The sequence below is a fragment of the Syzygium oleosum genome, unplaced genomic scaffold, assembly GCF_021117445.2.
Source record: "Syzygium oleosum isolate NSW1041296 unplaced genomic scaffold, Sole_v2.1 Sole_v2.03, whole genome shotgun sequence".
Lineage (NCBI taxonomy): Eukaryota > Viridiplantae > Streptophyta > Magnoliopsida > Myrtales > Myrtaceae > Syzygium > Syzygium oleosum.
In genome coordinates, this window is record NW_026607487.1 from 8,152,327 (window position 1) to 8,162,517 (window position 10,191).

Below are 10,191 nucleotides of genomic sequence, written 5' to 3' on the forward strand. Positions count from 1 at the left end.
CCCCATTCATCTGAATTTTAAATCTCCCGCTCATGACTGCCAGTACATACCAGCTGTCTTACATGAATCATCTTAGTATAGGTGACGTCATCTCTTGTCGTTTTAGTAATCTATCCTAAGCGTCGACAACCCTTATTAATTTCAGGTGTCAACAAGTTCTAACGGAAAGCTTCGGATCGACTCACATTTGAAAAGTCGAGGTGCATCACTAAACAAAAAACAAAAAATAAAAATTAGGTGCTCGATCGTAAAACGAGTAACGGTTCGGGTACTTGTCAATGCCACGAGTGATGCATTGAATTCTTGATTCAAAAGAGGAGTGCGGACTCGGGAATGGATTTGGATTTGGCTTATAATTCCTGGTCGTCGTGGACCACACGAATTAAGAACCCAATTTGCAAGGGACCCACGAAGAAGAATTTCATCAGCAAGAAAAAGTAATAATAATAATAAACGAATTTTTTTTATTCATTTAATTACGGTCCATTCGTCATTAATAAGCCTCAAGCCCGTACAAGACGCCGGCGTGCTTCTCCGGACCGTCCCGCACGAAGTACACGTCCCACATCTTCCGGAACGCGTGCCACGTCAGCAGGCTGTCGGAGCCGGCCTGGTGGCACTTCCCGACCGCCCGGTCCACCTCCAGCGCCCTGGCGACCCGGTCGAGCCCCCCGTAGAGGCTGTTGCAGAAGCGGGTCATGTGCTTCACGTCGTACACCCGGCTCCCGAAGAAGGCCCGGAGGACGCCCAGGAACTCGCCGAGCCGGTCCGGCAGGCCCCGCCGGGTCAGGATCTTGACCAGGTACCCGAAGTCGTAGGCGCTGTGGAACGTGACCCAGCTCACCGACTCGTTGCACAGCAGGCCGGACGACATCATCAGCTCCGCGAACCGGGCCGAGTCGACCCCCTCCTCCCGGTTCCGCTCGAAGTCGATCCCCTGGCGGCGGAGGAGCTCGATCGAGTCCGGGGCGTGGGCGTCGCGGGCCACGTCGAAGTCCCGGAAGTTGAACTCCCAGATGTAGCGGCGGGCGCCGGAGGAGCCGAGGTCCGGGAGGTTGCCCTCGGAGTCGGAGAAGGTGAGGCCGACCTGGATGAGGCTGAGGGCGTCGACGTTGGACTTGAGGAGGCGGTAGTGGTCGGAGGGGCGGAGGCGGCGGTAACCCCCTCCGCCGCCGCCGCCGCCGCAGCCGTGGGGGGAGGGCGGCGGTGGGCGGAAGACGACGCCGGGGAACTCGGTGTCCATGGCGATGAAGGGGTGGGTGTCGATGACGTCGCGGATGAGGTCGAACTCGGAGTCGAGGTTGTGGGCCCAGACCTCGCGGATCACGACGGGTCCGGAGGACGGGTCGACCTTGGGTCTCGGGAACATCGTGAAGATCGGAGAGCAGATGATTTCGATTGATCGGAGCGAAGGAGAAGAAGAAGACGGCGAAGTCCTCTGCAGTTTTCTTTTTTTTTTTTTTTTTTTGGGGGTTTTTCCTTTTCTGCTTTTTTTTGGGTTCTGGAGTGGAGGCGAGGAGGTGGGTTTTATAGGGAAAGAGGGGGAGAGGGGAGACAGTGTGTGGAACGAGTGTCCGAAAGAGAGAGGGAAGAGGCGAGAGACGGGTCAAGTCAAAGTTGGACGCGTTCTGCTTTTTGACTCTGAGAGAGAAGAGTGAGCGATTTGGAGTTGGAGTAGTGCATGAAGGCAAAAGCAAAGACTCGGTCTGCCTAATCTTTCTCACAAACTTCATGAATCGTGGAGGCCCCACCCACCTACCCTGTCAATTCACACGCGATTTAAGAAGGGGGCATCATGTGTTTGTTTTTTCTCATGATTTTTGTGCTTCGAGAGGCGAATCTCGGCAAAGCTTCGCTCCTTCTGCGGTGACCGGAGCCTCTCGTTTTTTACATGGAAAAAAACCAATCTGGAATTTGTGCTTCGCGCTCTTCGTTTTTGGAATGTGCATGTGACTCTTCTTAATTGGAAAGGGGGGCTGCGCCAGAATTACAAGGGCAATTTCCCTTTTTGGTACGTCGAAATACAAATCGTACGGACTATATTTGTTACTCTTTAAAGAGGGTGCAGGATTCTGTAGTTAATGATGGTGGAGATTCAATGAAGCCAGTGTTTCGCCCATGTGTTAAAGCGGCAATCTATCCCGACATGGCAAGTCGAGATATGCTATACCCACAATAAGAACAGCTCTTTATTAGGAAAAGAATCCTGTTCAAGCGACAGCCTATTCTTGTGCGTGAAGAGAAGAAATATGCTTATCGCCAGCTTAGCCCGGCCAAGATGTGGACAAGGAGCTTTTAATGATTGATTTTCACGGCAAGTGACCATCCTTTGTCCGCAGGAGACACAGAAATCGATGGGGCAAAAAGATTATGACGCGAGGATTATACCTCAGATAGGATTCATACCCGCAAGTGGGAATTCTAATTTTCTACCAAACGAGAATCGCGACGAGGACGAGGACGTACGAATGCGAAACGAATTCCGGGATCTCGTTCAGGGGGGGGAACCGAAGACAAGAATTCGGAAGGAAGGAATGCAGGAAGGAGGAATCTCCACAGGAAACTTCGTCGGTATCGAGCGCAGCCGCCTATTGAAGCACGTCAATGTCGTGTCGCTGTGGATGGATTAATATATGGGTCTATGATTAACTTATGGAAGCTCGCTCGAAGAAGGTTGGCTGGTCAACCGAGCGATGATCCTCGTGCTAAAGTACGGGACTTTCATTATTTTATTTTTTTTGGTCGGAAGGACTTTAATTCTTTTACTATTATGATACGAGCCAATTTCATTCTTTCATTTGGACACGGGTCTCGTGTGCCTCATTTGACTTGGAATGGGTCGGTCGTCGCGCTAATCTAAAGGAGCAGCGTCATGACAAGGAAGAAACACACATTGACCAGCCACAGTACACGTTCTCTATACATCTCAGAACACGACTCTTTGATTCCTCAAACCCTGCCACAAATCAACTGGTTTAGGACGAGAACTCGCAGGGGCTCTTATCTAGGCTAATTTGCATATCATCATCGCTCCCAACAGAGCTCCTGTTATCACGAAACGGATTCTCCGAAGGGATGACCCTCAGTCGTCCGCAAAGTTTTTCTTGGGTCGGACAGTAGTCCAAAAGTTAACATGCTGCATTTTAACCCTAAGATGCAGCGTGTTAACTTATGGATTTGAGAGCAGCGTGAGCTCATCAAGGTCGGAAACACTTGATGGTTCGAGACTGGAGTAGATGTCAGTCATAGCAAGCCATAGTAAGAGACTCGCTCTCGACATATCCAGGAGGAGGCAAACTGCAAGCAAGGCAAGGCTTTCACTGCAAAACATTGTGACCGCCTGTCACAGGTATAGAGGTTGCTTGAGTGAGGGGATGGCACACCATCGGAGTTTTACCATCAATGGCATTAGCGGCCGATGGACTGCTCTCCATGGTTTCCTCGAGAAGGCGTACTAGTGACATAAATATCTCCACCCTCGTAACATCCCTGTCAGCCTGTATAAAATTGAAAACAAATGTCACTATATCTAGCATAATTTCCCTCACGCGCACGGGGACACAGGAGCCTGCGCACTTGAGCATGTGCCTGACACAGAGGAGACCCCACTGCTTGAAACCGAAGTATAGAAGAATGGTTGGTTTGATTTTTGTTCTTTCTTTGCTATGTTTCATTTGATTTTCAAGATCTGCCAAGGGGATGTTAATCCAACCTGTTGTTTTTTCTTTGGCCCAATATTAATACAAGTACTCAAGAGCCACAAGAACACCATCTGAAATACTCAAGTATGAGCTAGCGACTATCTTAAAAATCAAAATTCCAGGCTCAATCTATTGCCAATGAAAAAGATGCAAAGATCTCTCAGATGCTTACCTCTACAGCGAAACGAGTCCAGATCCTTTCATTGCGAGTTTCCATCACACCCTTCAAGATGGTCAATCCTAATCCTCTTATCATATCAGCTATTTCTAAAAAGAAACCTCGCTCCTCACAAAGCATCTGTGACAAGAAATACAGATTCAATAAAGATGGATGGACTATCCAAGATTGAGCTTAATGTGCATGACATGACATCTACCTCCACAATCATTTGACGGGGTGGATTCAGGTCCTCGACTATGATGGGGTGGACCATTGACTGTGAACCAATTTCGTACGCCCAAGTCGCTCCTCGCTCAAAATTGTCTTTCAAGAGAAATCTACCTTCCTCATTGATGATCTAAAAGATAAGAGAAGAACCAAAGTCACTTTCACAATTCTATTGTGTGAGATATCGAATGCCACCTGATAAAACTAGCAACAGAAGACTTAATCTTGCTCAGAATTTTAGCGTTTCTTGTTCGTGTAACTCCAATCATAAGCATGGCAACACAAGCTTTTACTGAGTGAACTTCAGCTAAACTTTGTTCTTTAGAAATGTATATGGATGATCTTGCGAGCATAAGTATTAGAGAGAGAGAGAGAGAGAGAGAGTTAATACTTTGGATCCCCCAATCTGTTTTAGCTTGTCGGCATGCTTTGAAACACTTTGCAAGAACAACATATGCTTGATAGTTCGTTCTAACAGCGCATCAATGCTACACTGTTGAATGCAAGAGGGAAAAGAAAAACAAGTCATCAATATTTGGTTATTAGCAAAGATGGCAAATGAGATGATAGAACAAAGGAAATTACTTTTGCTCCATTCGGCACAATTTCACGCAGCTCTTTCACCCGATCTTGGATCATCTGCCGGTCTTTTGGCCTTGGTCTTGGATTTTCGCCAGGTTTTAGCCTCTTCCTATTTGATTTGATCATCCCATCCTGCCTTTTGGAATACCCAGTTGAAACATTATTATCGTGTTTTATACTGTGACCTTGGTCAACCCAAGAACTAATATGTGATCCATAAAAGGAGTTACTCAAGGAGCACGTCCCCGCTCCGTTCTTGCTACAGCCAGACATTAAAGAACCAGAATCAGACACTCCAGCTTTTACAAGGGACTTCTGAATGCCACGGGAGTCCTTGTGCTCTTTATTTAGCATATTGAAATTGTTATTCAAGAAAGAACTACTGGGAACAGAAGAGCTACTGATTCTTGTCGCTGATGTCTTACAGGAAACATTGTCATCAGAGCTCGGCTTTGAAGTAGGGCGAGTCCCAGAAACAACAGCATCTAAAAGATTATCAACGGCTGTCATGGAGAAGATCCCACTTTCTGAGACACCTTCACTAAGTGAACCTAAATCTGTCTCTGCTTCCGGCATGTTCACAACAGATGAAGCTTCTGCACCTGACTTATGTGCATCAAAATAGGGCCCATCAGTCAGCAAACTTTCTAAGTTACCATCAATAATATCAATTGTCATGTCTGCTCCCAAAATATCAAAAAGATCATTCCTTACTAATTGTTGGACAGACGCATTTTCATACGTGTTACATGTGGAAATCACCTTTTTACTTGCACCCTCAAGCTTCTCGGAAGCATGAGCCCACTCAGGCTTCTGCTCAATCAAAGATATATTTGAATAGTTTGGTGGCATGACTAGTTGGGAAAAATCATCAACCATCCTCTGTTTCTTAGAAGGCAATTCAGTCTGAGCATGCTTCGTGCTCATTAGATGATTTCTCTGATCAGAGGCTCCAGAAAGCAATTGTTCTGACAAATTAAATAGTGGAATGCCCTCTAATTTAGTGAAATCACCATCGTGAAATGATGCATTTCCAACCAGATTCGTAGAGACAGATTCAGAAAGAGAGCACGAAACAGATATTGATCTAGGAGGATGAGTTACTTCATGCAGCAGCTTAGCATTTTGAAGTAACTGAGTGGCATCAGAGGTTTTGCACGGGTCAACGATTGAACATCCATTTCTTCCAGGTTGAGCGGTGACAGTGCTATTTAAAAAACTGGTCCATTTATTATCAGGTTTCTCAGGCACAACACCTGCTGATATCTTCTTTTTGATAGGCTCAAAGATGCTGCATGTACCATTTGTTGGACCAAGAGCAGTTTGACCTCTATTTTCATTCCCCAAATTGCATGCAACAGCATGCTGGTTCAGCCACACATCAAGATTCGCAGGAATAACTTCAGCTCTGACTAGCCTCGAATCTACTTCGCCACTGGGAGAAAGGCTGGTCTTCATGAGCGATGCACGACTAGGTTTGGAGGGGTGACTATAGAATTCAGCTAGAGATGGGGCTTTTTCAAGTGTAAGTGATGTAGATGCAGCAGTCTTCAGATTATCCACTGTGTTAGTAATTAGTGGGGAAGATCGTCCAACAAGCCCTGAAGTGCGAGAAGAGTTGCTCGTATCTTTGCAGCTGCTAGTCATCACAGATTCCGAGCCAATCACTTGACAATTTCCAGGAGGAAAGCAAGTGATGGTTCCAGGATAGCCTAACATCCCAGCTTTTCCAGCAGAACTCGTAGAAAATAGAGCACCAGGGATGCAGGCCACTTGCAGGATCAAGCTCTTTACATCATTTACAAACCCCATGTGCTCCATGATCTGCAGCAGCAGGGACAAGAAGTTACATCAATACATTACAAAATACAGTACTTTAGCTGTAAGACAAACAAAAGATGCTCAAGCTGATGCTTTGCATATCCAATAAAACCTAAGCTGATCATAATGCATATTTGTTAAGATTTTTTCATTAGAATCTAACTAATGCTATAAAGCACAATGAATTATGATGCAAACTGCATGCGAAGCAACACCAATATAGAACTCTTCTCGCCGAATGTGCTCTCTATGGTCACATGGCTGGGATTTTTAGTGAACACATGCAAGATCCCACCAAGAAAGGTATATCCATTTCTCAACGTGAGTGCATTCAGGAATCCATACTAAAACTACAAGTTCCCAACGCAAAATTAGCCAGAGAATAAAAGTGAGACAGAGGATGGACATGGTTTGAAGCGCTTGCACATCAAAATCTTTCAAATGAAGTGGTTGAAATACGCTTTGACTAAGAAAGGAAAAGTACTAGCAAAACACACTTGCATCATACGTATTATCATGTAAGTCCAACTTTAACTGGCAAAGAGACTAACTTTAACTATACTTCTGACATTCCACCAAGATTAGATAATCTGAAAAGGAATCACTTACAGCTACCGAAGAGCCAAGTTGCACAACACCATGAAAAGGAACAGGAATAACTGCAACTGTCTGCAAAAACCGTGGGATCAATCACATGAAACAAGAGCATCAGATACAAATGAAGGCAAACAAATGAGGATGTTGGAAACCTGTATGCCAGCAGAGAATTGGTGATGGACCTCATTTACAACCTAAAAGCGTGAATACAAACAACAGATCAGATAAAAAAGGCTCAAATGTCAATCAGCACTATCAAAACTGACATTACTTTGCCCCTCAAGCCTAACTACTGAAGAGATGAGAATTATAAGAACCTACATTTCATCTTAATAATATTTTCACTCGTCCTATTTTGAGACCAATTTATGCAAAGCTGAAGAACCATAAGAACCCGGATTCCCCTCTTCAAGTGGTTTTACAAATTAAACCAGAGAATATATAGCTAAGACTTCGTGGACACACTGGAATATGTTTGAGCCCCTGCAAAGATGGAAAACATACCTCGGGTGGATGGGCATGTCCACTGTAACTCATTGAAACAATCCATTCATGATCTCCTGTGAATGCAGCCCGGCCAATTATTCTGAAGCAAGAGAAAAGGAATTGCATTTCATGCAATAGGCTACTCAAAATTAAAAAGGGCAAACAGAAAGGAAGAAAAAAAGAGTTGTGTACCCTTCACCAACAACACTAATTTGAGCTTTGGTCATCATTCTTTCGATGAGCATTTGAACTCTATCTTTAGCTTCCCAACCTCCAGTTGGCGCTTCAGAAGGATCAGATCCAGAAACTTGGGGAGGAAGAGAAAATGTCATGGGCTCGTAGTAACATTCTTCCCAAATCAACAGCCTGCCATGGCAACATTATGTATTTCATCATGGATGACAACAAAGAGCTCCAAAACTTAAGGCTACAACTAGAGACCACCGCCTTTTGCTAAAAGAGGCAAACATCGAGTTCTGTGCAAAGTGGAGAGCAGCGTGGGGAAGGTTCGGCTGAAGGGATTATAGACCGTTCATATGTCAACAAGGATTGGAAAAGGAAAGGACAATCGACTCGAACTTCGCTTCATTTCTCTTAGCAGCAGCAGAGACGAAGGAAGAAGCCAAATATCACGTTAAGGTTGCTCTCCAGGTACAGCAAGTCGTAAGAAGGTAGATAAGTTTGAGCTAACATTGAAAATCCGACATGGATTGGCAAGATATGTATCTGGGCAGAGGGAAGGGACAGTACAAGAGTCATCCAGTGAGAAACATTTAGAGACTCGAATAACCAAAAGTAGTTCTTGCCAAACATCACAAGCTGCCATTTTTCTAATGCTTTTCAACGCCGTTCTCGCTTCTTTGAGTTAATTCATCTCTAACCGAATGCGAGCAGGGGAACTGCGTTGCCGAGCAGAGGGCGGAGAGACTAGTTTGGCCAGGGCCGCAAAGAAGAAATGAACTGAAATAATCAACATAGCAAGAAGAACATCAAAACAATACAAAACAAACATCAATGGCGAACAAACAAGGCTCTGGACAAAACTCACCGAAGAAAAACCACATGTCGCACAAAAGAGCCTACTTCAGCTAAGAACACAAAAAGGGCAACATTTCAAAGTCTATGAGGATTTCTTCTTAAACAAGCAGAAAACCATTCCACCTAGTTATCGCATTAATTACGGTAACAGGTTTTCGAGTGGTGTTTGGCTTTTCCTCTGCTTTCTCACAAGACAAACAAGAGAAGGAACAGGAGAATTTCCATAACAACGAACTCACTTGGGATTTTGGCGGCCGATCTTCCAAAACACGGCGTACGACCACTGATTCACACCGCACAGGGTCTTCAGAGCCTCTTTCAGCAGGTAGCCCATGGCCTCGAGCCCCCCCAAAAACACGAAAAACCTCCCAAACTGGAGAAACTCGCAATAACACAAACTCGACAAATCCACAAACCATGCACCGGCAATTAGGGCAAAAGAGGAAGGGGGAAAAAACACGAACGAACTATCCGCGCTGGCCACTGCGCATTTCCGCGAAGGGGGGGACACGCAGCTCGCTGCAGGGCCTAACTCCCGCGACACGATCCTCTTCCGGCCTGCTTCGTCCTCAATCCGCCGCTACTCTTCCGCTCGGGATCCAGGTTCACGGCGGTCGGTCCCCGGAAAGCCATAAGCCGCGCCGGCGAAGCTCTCGGAGGGGGAGAAAGAAACTGGCGAGCGAGAGAGAGAGAGAGACAGACAGAGAGAGAGAGCGCCGACAACTCGAGGGAGAGAGGCGCTCGGGTCGAAGGGCTCTACACGAAGCCGAAGGCTTGGAAGCCGCACACGTCCTCGATCGGCACCATTTCCGGCCCCCTCCCGAGAGAACGACGGAGCTCGAGCGCAGAGAGAGATGCGCGCGCGGGAATGCCCGGCGAGCAGAGGGCGAGGTCAGGGAGCGCGGCGTGCAAAGAGAAGAGCACGAGACGGCGGCGGCGGCGGCGACGGCGGCGAAGAAGATGAACACAAAGGCAAGCTTGGCTATACTTCACTCTCTCGCAATCACTGCGTCTGTGTGTGTGTGTGTTCGGGAGTGTGAAGTGTTCCCCGTGCTAAAGTGCGCCATATTTAACGAGGGAGCGAGGGAGGTGGGGGCCCGGGGGGGGACGAAAAGACGAAAGAGCCCCGAGCTTTGGGGTGGAAATTGCGGGGGGTGCCACTGGCCGGCCACTGGTTCGAGTGTGAAAGTGAAAGCTGTGTGTGGGCGCCCTCCTAATTCCCCTTCTTTTTTTTTTTCGAATTTTTCGTTTTCTTTTTTGTTTTTGAATTTTTTCGTTGATCCGCCCGTTTTGTCGGTTGCGGATCGGGTCGTTCGGGTGCGGGCGAGGTGTGCGAGCGGCGTTGGTCCGTCCGCCGCTGATGATGATGACGACTTCGATAGTGTTGTGGGTTGGTGGTGCTGCCGTCGTTGACGACGAGCCATTGATGATTGGCCTCTCCTTTTCCGGGGGTATTCACCGCGGTGCCACGCGCAGTTCAAATGCTACGGCTCAGACACTTTAATTTTTTGTTTATTCTCTTAAAATGTAATCAAGACTCTTATTCCTCAGAAGAAGGGGGTCACAGTTGACTCGTTA

The 10,191-nt window shown here is 46.6% G+C and overlaps 2 protein-coding genes across 4 annotated transcripts; both read right to left on the reverse strand.

Moving 5' to 3' along the window:
* Positions 1-444: 444 nt before the first annotated feature.
* Positions 445-1,481, reverse strand: LOC115679037 (probable CCR4-associated factor 1 homolog 11). Its single transcript, XM_030602568.2, has one exon. The coding sequence runs from the start codon at positions 1,367-1,369 to the stop codon at positions 494-496; it is 876 nt and encodes a 291-aa protein (XP_030458428.1). The 5' UTR covers positions 1,370-1,481; the 3' UTR covers positions 445-493.
* A 1,392-nt stretch (positions 1,482-2,873) lies between these two features.
* LOC115679098 (transcription factor LHW-like) lies at positions 2,874-9,655 on the reverse strand. Of its 3 annotated transcripts, none has more exons than XM_030602654.2 (10): positions 8,853-9,655; positions 7,768-7,941; positions 7,594-7,675; positions 7,242-7,283; positions 7,102-7,161; positions 4,675-6,495; positions 4,481-4,582; positions 4,079-4,219; positions 3,874-3,999; positions 2,874-3,497 (listed from the first exon to the last, which is right to left on the reverse strand). In XM_030602654.2, the coding sequence occupies exons 1-10, from the start codon at positions 8,945-8,947 to the stop codon at positions 3,318-3,320; spliced, it is 2,823 nt and encodes a 940-aa protein (XP_030458514.1). In that variant the 5' UTR covers positions 8,948-9,655; the 3' UTR covers positions 2,874-3,317. The 3 variants fall into 3 exon arrangements, with proteins under 3 accessions (XP_030458514.1, XP_056166291.1, XP_056166292.1); XM_056310316.1 differs by having other exon boundaries at positions 7,768-8,535; XM_056310317.1 differs by lacking the exon at positions 8,853-9,655 and adding an exon at positions 8,624-8,831 and having other exon boundaries at positions 7,768-8,535.
* Positions 9,656-10,191: the final 536 nt, after the last annotated feature.

What these genes read in the sequence shown, in the direction of transcription:
- LOC115679098 (XM_030602654.2), bottom strand. Translation starts at nt 8,947, where the DNA reads ATGGGCTACCTGCTGAAAGAGGCTCTGAAGACCCTGTGCGGTGTGAAT. An exon ending in ATTAGTGTTGTTGGTGAAGG is followed by an intron (nt 7,676 to 7,767) that starts GTACACAACTCT and finishes CTCTTGCTTCAG; the next exon opens with AATAATTGGCCGGGCTGCAT. An exon ending in AACAGATTGGGGGATCCAAA is followed by an intron (nt 4,220 to 4,480) that starts GTATTAACTCTC and finishes CTTATCTTTTAG; the next exon opens with ATCATCAATGAGGAAGGTAG.
- LOC115679037 (XM_030602568.2), bottom strand. Translation starts at nt 1,369, where the DNA reads ATGTTCCCGAGACCCAAGGTCGACCCGTCCTCCGGACCCGTCGTGATC.